A 19,686-nucleotide genomic window follows, 5' to 3' on the forward strand; every position below is an offset into this window, starting at 1 on the left:
CATTTCTTTCCCTCCATTTTCTCTTTCCTCTCTTTTTCTTTTCTTCTTTCTTTTCTTTTTCTTCTTTTTTTTCTTCTCTTTCCGTTTCTCTCCCGCGCGCGACCTCCCTCTCTCTTCTCCCGTCCGTTCTTTCTTCTCCAACCAGCGCCGTTGTGCGCCGCTCATGAGCCGCACCGCACCTCCCTCTCACCTCCCTTTCAACCGGCGATCACCCCACTGTAATTTCAGCTCCTCCATCGCCGCCGATAACCCCCACAAGCAATACCAAGCCGCGGCACCTCTTGTGCTTGCGCGCCGCCATCGCGCCACCACCGGCCACCATCTCTTCACCACTTCATTCCCGACCTCATAGCAACCCAATGGACCCAACCCCAGCTCCGATCTACCACCGGTGAAGCCTATCTATCTCCATCTCCGATTTCGGCATTTTTGGCCTAAAACCACCCTTTGCGCCGCCACCCACGGCCAACCACCACCACCACTAGCTTCATCGGCATCCCTAAACCCTACCCTATCAATTTCGGGTCTTGGTTGGTCCCCGTTGAAAAGTGGGTATTTGAGACCCACGGCCACAGTGTATTTTACACTGTTTCGTTGCTGAGCCACCACCTTTTGTACCTCCGTGATCCTTCGGAAATTATATTATAGCACTGTAAGTATTTTTCCAAAGAACTATCGTGATTTAAATATATTTTTGTACTAACTCACATTGTTGTGATCTGGTTGGTTATATGCCGGACTGAGTCCGAGGAGTACGAGGGTAGGATGGATTGTGGAAGGAATTGTTGTGTGTTTGGTTTGCATTGTGAGTTGTTGGTTGTTGGTTATGGTGTTGTTCATGTACATGACATATTGCACGCATGATCATGTTTGTAAAGGAAACTGAGTTTTCGTGTAATGCATTAATGTTCATGTGTTTATTGAAAACTAAGTTTTCATGTGTTAAAAGATCTTGGGGTGCGTGCATATCACGACCCCAAGCCGAGATGGGGTATTATCTCTGTGGAGCTCCTCTGGTCACTCGGGAGCCGAATATACTGAGTGACGTCCCCTAGATTGTCGCTGGGCGACGATGGGATCGGACGAGATGGTCTCGTGCCGACTCTGTGGCCCTTCTACTGGTGGGGGCTAGAGGATGCTTGGCCACGAACGTGCTGGGCACGGAACTAAGCATCGCTACGAAGCCAGGACGTGCGGATGATCCCTAAGGGAGATCATGGTGCATAGGGTTAATGGATTAATGGACTATTTTCTGAGAAAATAGCGTATGTTGATTAAAAGGATTTTTATGTGATTCATTTTCTGGGAAAATGACGGATTACTATTTTTGGGCCAGAATGAGATTTTGGCGTGTATTGGAAAATATCTATTTTCAGGGAAAATGATATTTTGGATTTGATGCATATTTCATCATATGCATGCATGTTGGTTGCATTAATATGTTTTTATCCCGAGAGTTGTTTGGTTTATACTTACCTGCGGTACCGTTCTCTGGTAACGCAGATTTTGATGCAGAGGAGGATGAGAGTGAGCCTGAGAATCCGGCTCCGCCCGAGGAGTGATCTGGGATCACTCGTTTGGTTTGGACTTATAATATATTTATTTTGGATGATTGTATAACTTTTTAAAAGTGCTTTGTTTTGAATATTTGTATTAAAATTCTGGTACTTAGTTGACTTGTTAAATTTATCCGTTGCGTTGTTTATTGTACACTGTTGTATGTACACACACTTGGCACTATCGTTGGGATACGTGACCGTGTTGTCATCATCCTGACATCACGATTCTCGTGTTTTTTGTACGTGAGAATCGGAGCGTCACGGGGATCGACCATCCTCTACAGTAGCCCCCACCGAGTACGGGGGTTCAACTTCCTTAAGACACGCCTAGTTCCTCTCAAAGCATTTAAGATGCTTAAGGATCATGGAATCCATAATAGTTGGAATTCCAACTTCCAACCCCCAACTACAAGGATTGTTGACTTTTAAAAAAAATGTTTAGAAGAAAAAGGCATCTTATATTATAAGATATAGGCTATAGCTACTCAGTTTGGTTTCCATTAATGAGTTTCAAGGCTTAATTACAAGCCTAATTGAAAATTTTGGCATCTTTTTTTTTTTCCCCGAGAATTACTAGAATTACAAATAAATCTTATTACAATATATTTACAGATTAACGTGGTTTGATGCAAGAGTCTTTCAAATTACATTTTTTTAAATTATAAAATGAATATGACATCTCATATAAAGTTATGCTAATTTGTAAATTTTATTTTGTACGTAAAATCTATTTTGTAGATCGATCATCTAACACTTCTCCTTTTCCTTGCATTTTTTATGCTACCTTCTGCGACTGATCGAGTGCACATATATCTCTGGATCTATTTGTCAATAAAGAGGTTTTAAAACTTTTCTTACTCTTAATTAAAACTGTACATCTAGCTAGGTTGGATAAAATATTGCATATCTGAATGTGTTTGGGCGATTATCAGACAGTTTTGTGTCTGGTAAATTTCACACTTTTCTGTAAAAAACTACCCTTTAGTGGCAATTTTATCAATCAACCAGAGAAAATATGGGCCAAATCCAATTCTTTGGTTCCTCCATTGTCCTTATTTGTTTTACTAATTACATGCGCTAGATTAGTTGTAACATGATGTTTTGTTGGGCTTGAAAGCTTATTCATAAAATAAAAAGTACAGATTGATTAAATGTTGTGAGAGGTACTAAGCAAGTAAGCATATGATCTTAAATGTTATGAATTTACTTTGATGGTGTGCTGCATGAAAAATAAAAAATGTTGTATATGTCAATGTTGTGAATCCTTCAACTCTCTTTCACAATATTTAAGATACGCCTAGCTAGTTCCTCTCAAAAGATTTAAGATGCTTAAGGATCATGGAATCCATATTTAGTTGGATCGTTCCAACTTCCAACTTCCAGCCCCCCAACTACTCAGGTTGTTATCTTTAAAAAAAAAAAGGCATCTAAGATAAAGCTAGCTACTCAGTTGGGTATCCATTACGAGAATTTAAAGGCTCTTGATAAATGCATGAATTAAAAATAAGTCTTATTATCATGTATAGCTGGAGTTCCAACTTCCAACCCCCCAACTGTTGTTGTCTTTCAATGAAATGCTTAGCAGAAACGTGCCTAACTGGACAATTCGGCATCATTTTTTTCCCAAGAAAATGCTTGCATTATGCCTGAATAACAAATAAATTTTATAAAAATTTACTTATGGATTAAAGTGGTTTCTTGGAGTCTGTCAAATTATAAAATTATTTATTTATTATAAAATAAATATGACATATCATACCAAATCATGCTGGTTTGTATTTTTATTTTTGTAACACTTTTTCTGTCATCTAACGTTCACTTCTCCTTTTTCCTTGCATTTTTTTATGCTACCTTCTGCCACTAAGTGGCCATATGTGGATATGTTTGGCAATGAAGAGATTTCGAAAATTTTATTGCTCTCAATTGAAACTGTTCATCTAGGTCGGATAAATTACAAATATGGATGCAAGTGTGCGGACGGTTGGAAAAAGATCAGAGGGAAATTGCATATATGGAAAATAGTAGTGGAAGTGACGGAAAAATAGGAAAAAAGAGAATGGAGGAGGATCGGGCACACAAATGGAACAACAAAGTGATATAAAGCAATCACTGACAGATGAATAAAAGGGATCAGAGATCAAAGACTTGGACGACAAGGTGCCGGCTTTTTTTTTTTTTTTTTTCGTTTAGACTTCGGGATGGCTAGGGATAGAACTTCTTCAATCTCCAGACATGAAGCTCTTGTTTTATCATTTGTACAATGAATTAAGAAAAACCATGAGAGACTGTAAAATGCTCCTATTTATAGTGGATTTGCTTCCTGAACTACCCGTGGACATAGGCTCGGTCATGTCGAACCACGTAAAGCTGTGTCTTATTCTCTATTTATATTTACTGCATTTAACTTCTATCTACTACAATAGACATACGTACGGACACCGTACCACATATTTGGATTGCCATCATCGGTCCCAAATTACACTAATCGAGGTCCGAACCCACATGATTGTGGGTCGGAGATGACTCATTTTCCCACTTCAGCCTGTTCTTATAAAACAGACTTCAAGAAATTAAGAAAATAATGTGATTTAGATTATAACATGAAAAAAGACATTTCTTTTTAAGTTAGCATATATAATACTATTAACTTAATTTCTCTCCTCTCTCACACCTGATCTCTCGCCGTTTATCATTGCATTATTTGCCGGTTGACTTAGCCGGAATCTCCTCCAACAGGCATCATCTTTAAGTAATTAGAGGAAATCTATATTTGCTTAGATTTCACATTTTCATTTTATGCTTTTGAAATTGAAGTTATTACTCTTGCAATATTGGGCCGTCAATTTTGGTTAGAACATTTTTCTTTCAGAAGCTCCTAGCTAGATCTTGCTTTTGGATTACGAGGTGGATAGGTGGGTTAACATTAATTGCTAGGAATCTTATTAATGTTTGTTTGCATAGCTAGGTAGGTAGTTGGATGGATGGATTAATTAGTCAATTGGGAACAATTTTGGCCTGGTAGCGTTGATCAGTGCATATAATTAATTCCTTCGTCTCATTGTATTCCCCATTAATGTGGCTTATATGATAGTGATAGGATTATTACCTCATTATTATCCATCTACTATATACCCATCCATCTACTATATATCCAAGTACATTTCAAGTTTTTTTTTCTTTTTTATTATTTATTAAAGTATTTTTTTAATGTTCTTAATTACTAAAAAAAATTAAAAAAATATATAACTTTACTAATACACACTTCCTTAATTATTAAGTAAAATAAAAAAATTTTAAAAAATTATCAAATACAAAAAAAACTAGTAGATGTGTTATGGACATGTTTCACCGCCACCACCTCACAATTACCTGCATCCAGAGAGTAGAGGGCTTGAGGGTTCAAGGGAACGCCTCCGATATCTAAGTCAATGACTACAGATAATAACAATAATACTAATGAATTCGATTCCTTTTACGTACCTGGATTCTCTTCTTATATAGAGCCTCTGAACCATTCTGTTGCTTAAGTAATAATAGATATATCTATTATTTAAATTTAAACTTGGGAATGAAGGTTCTTGCTTTAATGGATTGTTATAATAAATGTACTTCCTTTACCGCTGCTATGTGGTTACTTAGTCGGTGATAGGAAGTGGGTTGGGCCCTTCTTGGCTTTAACAACCCTTTCAGTATTGAGACTTAAATCATGAATAAGGTGAAGGACGAGGCCCATACTGTATGGGCGAGGGGAATGTCCTCTCCAGTTACCCCATGAAGTCTCCTGGTGTGATGGGACTTGAATCTAAGCGTCGTTTCAGTTTTTGAGGCATGTCAGAGCGCCATTTCTCCTTCATTCCTCCAGCACATCAACCGTCACCTCCCGCATATTCCTATTTAATGCCCTTTGCTATTCATTTTAATTTATAAAATGAATATGACATCTCATATAAAGTTATGCTAATTTGTAAATTTTATTTTGTACGTAAAATCTATTTTGTAGATCGATCATCTAACACTTCTCCTTTTTCCTTGCATTTTTTATGCTACCTTCTGCGACTGATCGAGTGCCCATATATCTTTGGATCTATTTGTCAATAAAGTGCTTTTAAAACTTTTCTTACTCTTAATTAAAACTGTTCATCTAGCTAGGTTGGATAAATTGCATATCTGAATGTGTTTGGGCGATTATCATGAGACAGTTTTGTGTCTGGTAACTTTCATATTTTTGTCTGGTAAATTTCACACTTTCTGCAAAAACAAACTACCCTTTAGTGGCAATTTTATCAATCAACCAGAGAAAATATGGGCCAAATCCAATTCTTTGGTTCCATTGCCCTTATTTGTTTTAATTACATGCGCGCGCTAGATTAGTTGTAACATGATGTTTTGTTGGACTTCCCACCACCTCTATTTGTATTATTATTATTTTTAGTTTAATGAAAGCTTATTCATAAAATACACTACAACACAATTGCTTTTTAGTGACGGTTGGGAAATTGTGACAGTCCCTAGACCGTCACTAAAAGGCATTTTCTGTGACAGTTTCTGGAAACCGTCACTAAAGATAGAATGAGATTTTTTTACGTTCCAACGTATGGGAAATATGCGTTCGAACGTTACATATACGTTTGAACGTTATGTCTGTTTACGTTTGAACGTAAAATGTTTTGGCGCAACCGTTCGAATGTTATTAATTTTACGTTCGAACGTAAAATGTTTGCACCAATGTTCGAACGTTAAGTAATAACATTCGAACGTTCATTGTAAATTTAAATTAAATGACTTTAATTTAAAAATTATGTGGTTTTTATTGTGCATAATTTGTGAACAAGTCTAAAAAATTGAATTGTATATATTTATATATACACACTTTGTAATATATAAATATATATTATTGATTTATATATATTTGAAATGCAGTGATTTAGTATTAAAGTTGAAAAATATAACATCAAAGAAGATTAAAAATTGAAATTAAAAAACGATAGAAATATTCAATAATATTTTTCTTTACAAATATTAAAAATAAAATATAAAATTTGATAGAATGTAGTAAACAACAATCAGATGATAACGTTATCGCAAAAGTCGAACTCCGTATCTCCTCAGTCAACGTATTAACCTTGTCGTTGAGGATAGTTACACGATGGTTGAGTTCGGCAAGAGACGCCGATATAGCCTCGAGCGATCGATCATCAGTCAGCTGTGAGATGACCGCATCAACCCAAGCAGGCCGCACATCTCCTGCAGATGTACTCGGCGTATGCTGACTACTACTCCCGACATGACTTGGCTCAGGCTGCGTCGGAGGAACTAGATCCTCTACAGGGGGTGGCTGACGTTCCCTCGCCTGTCCAATGCTACGTCGATGCGTGGTCATGTCGAAGGGGCTCATCTGATCTTTGACTCGCTCCTCTGGCTGGGTCGGCACTCCCCGTGCAAGTAATAGTCGGCTGATGAGGACACCATATGGGAGATTATCCGTGGAGACGATGCTCGCCTCGTAACGGATCCTCTGAAAGATGTGCAATGGCAAATCTATAGGATCTCCACGTGCCACTCGTATCAAAAATTGTGCTCGAAGCCGACTAAATGTGGTTTTATGAGCTACAGGATCGACATTTGTTGCAACAATAAGGTGCAACATGCGGAAGAAATGCAGCAGATGGTTCTGGTTGAAGGCGTTCTTCCGCTCGATCTGCATGCGATCCCTTCCGGTGAGGATGTAGAAATCCTCGTCTCGGTCATCATCCCGAGCCTCGACGCCAGTATCCTCAGCCTCTGACTGGCCTGCATCTCTGGCTGATGCTGGCTCACATCCCCGGCCAGTAGATGATGTAGAAGTGCCTACATCCTTACAGGGTGTCGAGTGTGCAAATGTCTCCACTCCTCGACGAATCCCAAGGTGCTCGCCGATGACATCTGTTGATACCTCAATGGAAACACCGCGTACAGTCACGGTGTGAGAGGATGCATCCTGAGGCATGTCACACATCATCTTCAAGTGCCTACATTCTCAATGGTTCAAGAATTCTATATGGGGATGTGTGACATCATCTTCAAGTAATTAGAGGAAATCTATATTTGCTTAGATATCACATTTTCATTTTATGATTTTGAAATTGAAGTTATTACTCTTGCAATATTGGGCCGTCAATTTTGGTTAGAACATTTTTCTTTCAGAAGCTCCTAGCTAGATCTTGCTTTTGGATTACGAGGTGGATAGGTGGGTTAACATTAATTGCTAGGAATCTTATTAATGTTTGTTTGCATAGCTAGGTAGGTAGTTGGATGGATGGATTAATTAGTCAATTGGGAACAATTTTGGCCTGGTAGCGTTGATCAGTGCATATAATTACTTCCTTCGTCTCATTGTATTCCCCATTAATGTGGCTTATATGATAGTGATAGGATTATTACCTCATTACTATCCATCTACTATATACCCAATTACATTTCAAGTTTTTTTTTCTTTTTTATTATTTATTAAAGTATTTTTTTAATGTTCTTAATTACTAAAAAAAATTAAAAAAATATATAACTTTACTAATACACACTTCCTTAATTATTAAGTAAAATAAAAAATTTAAAAAAATTATCAAATACAAAAAAAAACTAGTAGATGTGTTATGGACATGTTTCACCGCCACCACCTCACAATTACCTGCAACCAGAGAGTAGAGGGCTTGAGGGTTCGAGGGAACGCCTCCGATACCTAAGTCAATGACTAAAGATAATAACAATAATACTAATGAATTCGATTCCTTTTACGTACCTGGATTCTCTTCTTATATAGAGCCTCTGAACCATTCTGTTGCTTAAGTAATAATTGATATATCTATTATTCAAATTTAAACTTGGGAATGAAGGTTCTTGCTTTAATAGATTGTTATAATAGATGTACTTCCTTTACCGCTGCTATGTGGTTACTTAGTCGGTGATAGGAAGTGGGTTGGGCCCTTCTTGGCTTTAACAACCCTTTCAGTATTGAGACTTAAATCATGAATAAGGTGAAGGACGAGGCCCATACTGTATGGGCGAGGGGAATGTCCTCTCCAGTTACCCCATGAAGTCTCCTGGTGTGATGGGACTTGAATCTAAACGTCGTTTCAGTTTTTGAGGCATGTCAGAGCGCCATTTCTCCTTCATTCCTCCAGCACATCAACCGTCACCTCCCGCATATTCCTATTTAATGCCCTTTGCTATTCATTTTCCCTCCTCTTTTGAACTTCTGCCTCTTTCGCATTTCTTGCTTTCTTTCTGAGTTCTTACTCTCCTGTCCAGTTCTTGCTCTCTTTTTGAGTTCTCATTTTCTTTCCGAGTTCTTATTCTCTTTTATTTCTCTATGGCTTCTTCGTCTTCCAAAGGTAAGGGCGTGGTTTCTGCCTTTAACCTTCACCACCTAGCGACTCCTCTCCCTGGATTGTCGTTGCTCCTCCGACGTCCCTATTTGCAGGCTCTTGTTGGACTTCAACTATTACTTCCTGTGAATTGGAGAATGCTCGAAGCAACTTTAATATTCCCGATTTTGTCATCTTGAGGGCCCCTACTCCAAGCCAAAAAGCTGTCAACGCCAAAGGTATGGCCATTTTTGTTGCACTTTACTTAGCCATGTTTACCATGGGGCTTGATTGCCTTCATCCGACCAATCTGCAATGTGCTAGACGTCATAGGGCTTGCCCCGACTCAATTGGTACCCAATGCCTGAAGGATTTTGATGGATTGATGCGTTTTGTAGCGAAAGGTACTGGATCCGTGGGCGATCCATTCCCAGATTTAACAGCTCGTGAGTTTCTCTCCCTTCAAGGGTTTAGGCGTTTGGATGAGAATCTTTGCAGTTTTAGGGCTAAGAGGACATTGGTTGAATTGGAGCGTAAGTATTCTTTGCAGTTTTTCTTCTTTCTAGCGAGGGTTGAGAATTTCTTGCCAATGAAGCTCTTATTCGGGAGTTTTTTGTCAAGTTGTGCTGGTCTCCTGTTCCCGACAGGGATGACTTTGAGGTTATTCTTTCCCCTTGTGAGGAGAATCGTGTGAGGTTGGTTAATTCTTGGGCTCAGGCTCACCCTAACTTATGCTTTTCGGATGTGTTTTTGACCTCCGACAATATTGAGAAGTTCTTAATAGTTTCCAGTCAGGCCCATATATTAGGACGTGAATTTTTGGGTGTCCTTCCACCTAGCAAATGACTTGACGAAGAAGAAACGCCCTGGTGTTGATGGATCAAAGAAGAGAAAACTCAAAAGGGCTCGTGTCTCACCTAGTTCTGATGAGTCCATATCTTCAAAATGTGACTCTTTAATCCCCCTCATGCCGAGTGGAGGCAGTAAGTTGGCTCCTCCTCAGGAGCAACTGAGCGAATCAACGCCAAAGGCGAGTAGTGACATTAAATTGCCCCCCCCCCCCTGGCGGTATAAACCGAATGGAAAGACTTCCCGGGCGAGTGGGAGCACGGAGGCGGCACCTCCGGAGAAATTGAGCAAACTATCTATCTTTGTGAGGCTATCAACTCCTTCCTTAGATAATGTGATGTTTCTGGTTGACAAGGATCTTGAGGCTATCATAACGGCGGAAGCTGCTGCTGCAGCTTTTGCACACCCCTTAAAAAAAAAGGGTATTGTTTTGAAAACAGAGACGATATGCTCTAATCTAAAAACGTGAGACCGATTTTTATGTTTACGAAAGAAAGTTCAAATCATCGCATGACCATGGACCTTTGCATGCCTGGATTTCAATAGGCCCTTGGCCCGTTATATACGATGAGCTTGGCGTAGGAAAAGCGAAAGTGGCTAGCTACAATGGCGGTCAAGGAAGCAGGAGGAGGCCATCGTACCAATTTGAAATGATGGACATATCATGTAGAAAAAAAGATATACCTATTTTATAATATTTATTCCTGTTTATATAAATATTTCAAATAATATTAAATGACCAAAAAATATTGTAGGCCTTATTTATTTGGAGAAAATTTATTTAACACACCTAGCACACTACTAATGCGACAACTTTCCACATCAGATATTAAAATCCTTTATTTATTACTCCCACTTGAGTGGATCATTTTGTTTGAACTAATAAATTATATCATATCATATTAAGAAATTGCCCTAATTTTGAATATTTTCTGGACTCGCAAGACCAAACCCAATTAGATACAGATCTCACCTCATCCCTTTTTATCTCATTTAATTTTTACTAATACTCTCGTTACTATTCACAAACTATCTCAACTCAGCTTATTTTACTATTAGGGGTGTAAATGTAAACCAGAAAATTGAAAAATCGGTTCGGACCGGAACGAACCAGACTGGTTGGTCCGGTTTTAAATCGGTCCGGACAGGAACCGGTTCCTATGTTATGAAAACTGGTCGGATCCGGTCTGATTTCAGTTCCATAGTTTTCTGGACTAGACCAATTGGAAAATATATATCTATATAAATTAATTTTATATATTATACAAAATATTTATATATATATAAGTTATATATCATATATGAAATAATTTCATATTATAATTTATAAATTATAACATAAAATGTTAATCTTAAATATGAACATTTATAATTTGTTTGATCATATGTTATTAATATAATTATATATAAGATAATGTTATTATAACTTATAAAATAAAAATTTAATCTTAAAAATGAAAATTTAATTGATCATATGCTTTAAACATAATATATATAGTAAATTATTAATAATATTTTATCATTAGAAATAACACTTTATTATATGTTTTTTACATTTTAAAAAAATCGAAAACCGGACCTGGCTAGACCGGAAACCGGTAAAACCGAAGATACCGGTTTAGGAGGATAACCGGGCCGTAATCGGTTTTGAAAAATATAAAACTTATACATACTGATTCGGTCCTAAATTTTGTCGAAAATCAGACCGAACCAAACTGGTTACACTCCTGCTCACTATCTAAACGGCGCCTCAATCTTTAAACAACATCCTTGATAAGGGCCTTTATTGAATGCAACATGTCGGGTGAGTTTGAGCGAATCCTTTGTATCATTACAGAGCTTGTGAAGATCAGGAATCACACTTGGGTCAACAGACAAGAAAAAAGAAAAAAAGAAAAAAAAAAAGAAATCATCTTGTTCACATAACTTTGAAAATGGAGAACCAGTGACTGCAATAGAAACAAGAGAAAAACGTAGAACAAAGCATTAGAATTAGAACAAAACATGTGCGCTCAACACATTGACTTTCTGCATTACATATTCTCTCGTATTTAAAATGTTTTCAAGTTTGTTAAATTTGATAGTTTTAAGTGAAAGAGAAATAAATATATGAAGTGAGTCCTATAAAATTTATTATTATTTGTGTGAGTTTTATTGCTGATCACTTAGTGAGTTTATGTCTCACTCTCTCACTCACTAACATTAACGACCCTCTTAAAACTTAAAAGAGGATTTTGATCGATCCCACCATGCATAGTGTATTAAACTCTTAGCTCCGGCTCTCAAGATAAAATCATGTCTAAATTACGAGTCAAGCGAAAGTAATGGGATAGATATATTTGCACATTCTATAATATTGCATGCCCATAAAAGAGGAGAGGGATGGAGTAAAATGATAGTGAATGTACGTCCAACATATATATTATTTTGTTTTATTTTTAGCAAACGTACATATTCTGTTGTAATACAATAAGTAGTCAGCTAATACCATGTTATATATTACAGCAGCAGCAACATGTTATATATCCATGATGTAAACATAATTTATGACATTATTCATGCTGATCTCTCTGATGATAAACATTTTATTTCCTGCAATGATATACTCATTTTTTTAATTATAATTTGTACAGTCTCATGCAGTCCATTTGTAAAAACAGTGAATCCTATCATGAAAAAGTATTAAAAAAATTACTTTTTTTTTTTTTTAACGAGATCAACCTACTTTTTTATAAGGGGTCTGCGCAAGGTTTCCACAATTATGTATCTAAGTGATGATATAATAACTTTGTTACTTATACGGGATTAATGCTTCACTTTTTTTTAGTCCAAAGTATGAATTTGGATATGATTAATTAATCCTTGGTAATAATTTATTTGACAATAACTAGCTTGAGTTATGAAAATGAAGTGTTAGGTCTAAGGAGATTGATCGTATGTACGTACATACCTTGGTTCCAAATGTTTTGAATACTAACCCAACACACATATGTGTGTGATGGTGGGCCCATCCCAGAAGGGCCCAGGCCCGAGGAGGTCAAGTTATGGAACCCCAAGCCTAAAGACGAAATCTTGTCGGGGACTAAGAGCCCGGGCCAAAGGACCACGTGCCAAGCACGTGACTGCAAACCAACCCGGGAAGATTTTCGGCACCAAGCTCGGATATGCCAAGGAGAGCATCTCAAAACTCAGCAATCTACTGAGCCCTACCATATGGCACCGAGCAGGACGCCCTACTGCATGCGGACGGCTGGACATGACTGATCGTGGTCTCGTCAGACTCAAGGCACACTGCATTCAATGCATATGTCAGAAGGCCCGCCGTCTAAGCCGCAGACTGACACACTGTTGTAGCAAGAAATGAGTGGTAGCAGGTCTGACTCAGGTACGACCTGACACGCCATGATCACACTTGACAGTGAAGCCCAGATTAGGTACAAATAGTAGGCGTCCCTTTTAAGGGAGGGCTCTCTCTTGAATCCCTTTACTATTCTTTCTAATCTTTTGAGTTATTCTCATCATTAGATGATTATTCACTGACTTTGGCATTGGAGTGACCTCGGACGTCACCGGAACCCTTTCTTCCTCTTAGTTGCAAGTGGTGTGAGCTTGGTTATCACGGAAGTGCTCGGGCTGCGAAACACGACATCAACATTGGCGCTGTCTGTGGGATTTTTTTTTTTTTTTTTTGCATAAAAGCATATACTTTGCATGTTGGCAACGACGCAGTCCCAAACTACACAAAAGGGAGATAACGAGGAGGGAACGATGGAAGCAAGACTCACGAGCATGGAAGAGACAGTAAGGAAACTAATGAAAGAAGCTGGGATGCTACACCAGGAGAACGCGGTCCTCAGGATCACCAACGATGGGCTAGTGGGGCGAGAACCAAGAGGCAACGAACATGAGGATTTGCAGCGGGTCCCTACGGACGCCGCGGAGGAGGAGGAAAGACATAAGATGCACGTCCAAATCCGAGAGCTTGGGGATAAATGCGCAGAAATGGCTAAGAAGATAGACACGCCATCCACTGTTGACCAGTTGCTCGTTAGTACCAACATCCCATACAGTGCAGGAGTCATGGCAGTACCACTTCCCCCCAAGTTTAGGGTCCCACGGATGGAAATGTACGACTGGTCCAAAGATCCTGGATCACCTAGAGACGTTTAAAACCCACATGACCCTGCATGGTTTTCCAGGAGAAATTGCTTGCCAAGCCTTCCCACTAACACTAAAAGGGGCCGCCCGGACCTGATTTGGGTTGTTGTTGTCGAGAACAGTAGATAGCTTCGAGGAGCTCGTCCACCTCTTCATGACACAATTCCTAGCAAGTCGTAAGAGGAGACACCCAACATCTTATCTCCTAACTGTCAAACAGCGAGACGGTAAAAATTTGAAGTCATATCTCTCACGATTCAATCGGAAGCATATAACCATCGGCGACCAAGACGAGAAGATCGCATTGGCGGCCCTCCTGGGGGAAATTTGGCCTCGGAATTCGTTCATGACAAAAATAGAGCGAAAGACCCCTACTACACTGAGGGAGTTCATGGACCGAGCATATGGGTTCATCAACGCTGAAGATACACTCGAAGCCCGGACTAGCACACGACAGTTCGAGGTAGAGCAAGCGAATCTAAAGGCGTCAAGCCAACGAGGAGGCCATGACAGCAGCGGGGGAAAGAGGGGAGCACCAGATACGAAGAGAAACGGAGAAGCGCCAACTCGGCCCCAAGGGGGAAGCCACGCTCATACAAACTTGGCCTTGGAAGGGAATCGACGCTCGAGCCCCCGAAGAGAATAGCCCTAAGATGGAGAAAACCACTCGTATTGCAAGTACCACATGAATAATCGACATGGCACTAGAGACTGCTACGCCCTGAAGAGAATAAGAGAGGAAGACTAGCTTAATCAAACGTGTCGGCCGGAGGACCACGTGGAGGGAGGCGCATGGGTCCCTGGCAGGGTGTGAGCCCAAGAAGGCAGGGAGCAAGGGATGAGATGCGAAGGAGCCTCCCGGTAGAGAATAGACCACTCGGAGAGATTAGCACAATCACTGAAGGATATGCCGGAGGCGGAGCCACTTCGTCGGCCTGGAAGGCACATGCCCAAAGGGCACGCTATGAGGAAGTGTTCGCTGCTGAAAGAGATGCAAGCAGGCCCCTACGGCGGACTAGAGGCACCACAATAACCTTCGACGAAAGAGACGAAGAAAGCATCCTCCACCTGCATGACGATGCATTGGTGGTAAAGATGCAAGTGGCAAACATTAAAACCCAAAGGATCCTAGTCGACAACGGCAGTTCAGCCGACATCTTGTTATGGGAAGCCTTTGTCAAGATTGGAATCAGTTCGGACCTATTACGTGCGGCTCCAATGCCCCTCAAGGGCTTCACGGGAGATGTCATTCAATCAATGAGAGCATCACTCTTTCATTACTAGCAGGGAAGGCGCCCAGGACCTCAGCCACCATGACCAACTTCTTAGTTATCGAAGCCCCATCCTCGTATAATGACATACTGGGGTGCCCCACCCTGAATAGCTTGAAGGCAGTGATGTCCTACCTTGAAATGAAGTTTCCCGCCGACTTGGGGGTGGGAGAAGTCCGCGGCGAGCAGGTCTTGGACCGGGAATGCTACAACCTAGAGCTGAGGCACGAGGTCAAGGTAGTCGCGACAGTTGAAAGGACAGAAGAAGCACTTAAGCCGGGTTGACCTTCGTCCCTAACCAAATGGGATGAAGAAATTCGTGATGAACAGACCTTTCGGCAAGCCTAACCCAACGAGCCCTTGGAGTTGGTTACAGTTGATCAGGAGAGACCGGAACTAAAGGTCCAAATCAGGATGAAGCTGGACCCGGGGATGAGAACGGCGCTGATATCTCTCCTTATCGAACACCGAGACGTGTTCGCCTGGAGCCATGAGGATATGCCTGGGATCAACAACCAATGTTTTGAATACCGTACCGGACACCGTACCGGTCAAGGCACTGGAACGAAATATTTCGGTACCGGTACCGTTTCGGGATAGCGTTTCGGGATAACGTTTCGGGATAGTCGATCTATAAATAAATTATATATATAAATATATATAAAAATTATATTCTAAAATAATAGTCTATATATAAATAAATTATATACAAATACATATATATATAAATTATAAATAGCCTAGTCTGAATTGAGGGTTAAAAAATAAGCTTGTAGTTTGAAAAAAGGAAAAAAAAAAAAAAAAACACAGGCCGAAATATAGGCTAGTACAGGCCGAAATTTAGGCCGGTATGACCGGTACCGGCCGGTAAGGCCGGTATTTTGGCCGGTACGGAACAGGTATAGTACCTGTACCGGCCGGACGGCCGAAACGAAAAATTTCGGCCGTACCGACCTGTACGGTACGAAATTTAAAACTTTGTCAACAACTCCATCACTGAGCATCGGCTTTGCGTTGATCCAGTGGCTCAGAAAGTCAAGCAGAAACGACAAAGCTTCAGCGCTTGGAAGTATGGGACGATAGTTAAGGAGGTAGACTGTCTCCAAATGGCAAGGTTCATCAAGGAGGTCTATTACCCAGAATGGCTATCTAATGTAGTTTTGGTAAAGAATGCCAAAGAGAAGTGGCAAATGTGTGCTAACTTCATCGACCTGAATAAAGCTTGCCCGAAAGATAGCTTTCCCTTACCATGCATCAACCTGATCGTGGATTCGACAACGGGGCATCCCTTCCTTAGCTTTATGGATGCCTATTCTGGGTATAACCAAATCAGAATTAACCTAGATGACGAAGAGAAGACATCATTCGTAACAGACCGAGGCCTCTACTACTACAAAGCAATGTCGTTTGGCCTCAAGAATGTAGGGGCTACTTACCAACGACTAGTTAACTGAATGTTCAAACATCAGATCGACCAAAATATGGAAGTGTACATAGACGACCTATTGGTGAATAGCAAAGAGCCCAGACGACATTTGGCAGATCTATGAGAAGCATTTTCCATCCTCTAACAATATCGGTTGAAGCTGAACCCGTTGAAGTGTGAATTTGGAGTGAAGACAAGTAAGTTTCTAGGGTTCATAGTCCCCGAGAGAGGGATTGAGGGGAACCCCGACAATGTGGAAGCAGTGATAGGAATGTCTTCCCCCCATAACCTTCATGAAGTCCAGAGGTTGGCCGGGTGGGTAGTAGCCCTGAACCGCTTCATCGCTCGATCAATCAACCGGTGCCTACCCTTCTTCAAAGTCCTAAGGAAGGCCTAGGAGTGGGATGAGACCTGCAAAAAAGCCTTTGCCGATTTGAAGTTGTATCTGAGTCGCCCCTCACTGCTAAGCCAAACAAGGCTCGGGGAGACCTTAACGTTGTACCTAGCGGTGTCACTACATGTTGTATCAGCCGTACTTGTCAGAGAAACGAAAGAAGGGCAACGAGCCATTTACTACATGAGCCAGTCCTTCTGCGGAGCAGGGGCAAGGTATCCCAGGATGGAAATGTTAGTATTCACCCTAGTCATCGCAGCCAGGAGATTAAGGCCACATTTCCAAGCCCACCCAATGAAAGTGCTCACCGATCTCCCCCTCAAGAAAGTGCTGCAGAAGCCAGACACCTTAGGATGGCTCGCAAAATGGGTGATCGAGCTCAACGAATTCGATATGGAGTACTAGCCCCAAGTCGCAATCAAAGGACAAGTGTTGACAGATTTCGTTGCCGAGTTCACCAACTTCCCGGAAGCAGTTCCGAGCAATGTTTTGAATACCATACCTGACGCTGTACCGGTCAAGGCACTGGAACGAAATATTTCGGTACCGGTACCGTTTCGGGATAGCGTTTCGGGATAACGTTTTGAGATAGTCGATCTATAAATAAATTATGTATATAAATATATATAAAAATTATATTCCAAAATAATAGTCTATATATAAATAAATTATATACAAATACATATATATATAAATTATAAATAGTCTAGTCTGAATTGAGAGTTAAAAAATAAGCTTGTAGTTTGAAAAAACGAAAAAAAAAAAAAAACACACAGGCCGAAATATCGGCCGGTACCGGCCGAAATTGAGGTCAGTACGACCGGTACCGGCCGGTATTTTGGCCGGTACGGAACAGGTATAGTACCTGTACTGGCCGAACGACCGAAACGAAAAATTTCGACCGTACCGGCCGGTATGGTACGAAATTTAAAACACTGGTTCCGAGCGCACTCAAAGGAAAGTCCTGGCAGGTCTACTTAGACGGCTCATCCCACCGGTCTGGTAGGGGAGTGGGAGTGCACATTATCACCAAACAGGGAGAGGAGCACAACTATGCAATCATGCTGACCTTTAAAGTGACCAACAATGAAGCTGAATATGAAATGCTCTTAGCCGAAATAACAGTTGTACGGTTATTAGGAGCTGAAGAAATAGAAGTGAAGGCTGATTCCAAAATGGTAGTTAGCCAGGTATTGGGGCAATTCGCCATGAAAGTAGAAAGGCTGAAGAAGTATCTCCAACTGGTCTGCAACAAGCACGACCACTTCAACTACTTCAGCATCCAACAAGTGCCAAGAGGAGAAAACCAGAAGGTAGATCATCTGGCAAGGCCTGTGTTGGGGCAGGAAGAACTCCCCTTCCAGAACACTATAGTCAAGACGGTCAACGCCCTCTCCATCGGGGAGAAAGTGTCTATCACGACCCCAGCACCACCCTAGTGGGCAACAGACATCCAGAAATTCCTGCAGGAAGGGCAGCTGCCCAATGAACCGGAAGAAGCATGAAAGGTCAGGAATAAGGCAGCCCAGTTCACCCTATTGGAAGGAGTTTTATACAAAAGAGGTTTCTTCGAGCCGCTCCTCAGATGCCTCTCACTGGACGAAGCCTAATAAGTGCTAGCAAAGATTCACGAATGAATTTGTGGAAGCCACTTGGGAGGGAGGGCTCTGGCTGCAAAAGTAACCCGGGCTGGATACTACTGGCCCTGTTCCCTCAAGGATGTGGAAGACTTTGCCAAAAAATGCTTGAAGTGTCAAGAGCACGGGCCAATTCCGCACCACCCAACGGAGGAGCTAATATCAATCATGAGCCTATGGCCTTTCGCCCAATGGGGTCTGGACCTAATTGGCCCATTCCCAGCAGGAAGGGTAGGAGCCAAGTTCGTCATTGTTGCAGTCGACTACTTCAGAAAATGAGTCGAAGAGGAGGCTCTCGTGAGCATCACCTCCCAAACCATCGCAAAATTCTTGTGGAAGTCAGTGGTCTGCCGATTTGGCATACCTCAGAGCTTCATATCAAACAATAAAAGACAGTTCGATTGCACACTTTATTGGGAATGGTGCACAGAGTTCGAAATTAAGGTGAATTACTCCTCGCCAGGACACTCTCAAGCCAACGAGCAGGCCAATAAAACCTTGCTCTCTACTCTCAAGAAAAAAATCGGCGTGCACAAAGGAGCATGGGCCAAAAAGCTCCCAAACATATTATGGGCATATCGGACCACAGTCCGAACCCCCACCTGGGAGACACCATTCGCCAAGGACCTATGGTAGCGAAGTGATAATTCCCGTAGAAGTCAGAATGCCCACATTCCGTGTCCAACACTTCAACTCGGATACCAATAATAAAAGGCTAGCCGAGAGCTTAGATGTCCTGAAGGTGAAAAGGGAAGAAGCAGTTGTGCAAACGACAGATAACAAGCAAAAGGAGGAGCAATATTTCAACAAATGAGTCAGGCCACGCTCATTCAAGGTTGGAGACTTGGTGCTGCGACAGACTAGAATAATTATCCCAGAAGAAGGAAAGATGGGACCACGATGAGAAGGCCCGTACATAGTAACTGTAAGCAATTGACCTGGTTCATATCGCCTCGAAAACAGCCAGGGACAAGAGCTACTCCACCCCTAGATTGCCGAACACTTAAAGAAGTACTATGTGTAGAAGTATAAGGCAACACGTTGTACGAATA

General features: G+C 41.0%; 1 protein-coding gene across 1 annotated transcript; it reads left to right on the forward strand.

The window, feature by feature from the left end:
- The first annotated feature begins 15,219 nt into the window (after window positions 1-15,219).
- Window positions 15,220-16,631, forward strand: LOC121257847. Its single transcript, XM_041159094.1, has 2 exons — window positions 15,220-15,457; window positions 16,201-16,631. Exons 1-2 carry the CDS (start codon window positions 15,220-15,222, stop codon window positions 16,629-16,631), a joined length of 669 nt encoding a protein of 222 aa, XP_041015028.1.
- Window positions 16,632-19,686: the final 3,055 nt, after the last annotated feature.

The sequence above is a fragment of the Juglans microcarpa x Juglans regia genome, chromosome 3S (genome assembly GCF_004785595.1).
Source record: "Juglans microcarpa x Juglans regia isolate MS1-56 chromosome 3S, Jm3101_v1.0, whole genome shotgun sequence".
Lineage (NCBI taxonomy): Eukaryota > Viridiplantae > Streptophyta > Magnoliopsida > Fagales > Juglandaceae > Juglans > Juglans microcarpa x Juglans regia.

What these genes read in the sequence shown, in the direction of transcription:
- LOC121257847 (XM_041159094.1), top strand. Translation starts at nt 15,220, where the DNA reads ATGACCAACTTCTTAGTTATCGAAGCCCCATCCTCGTATAATGACATA. An exon ending in AGAAGAAGCACTTAAGCCGG is followed by an intron (nt 15,458 to 16,200) that starts GTTGACCTTCGT and finishes GCGTTGATCCAG; the next exon opens with TGGCTCAGAAAGTCAAGCAG.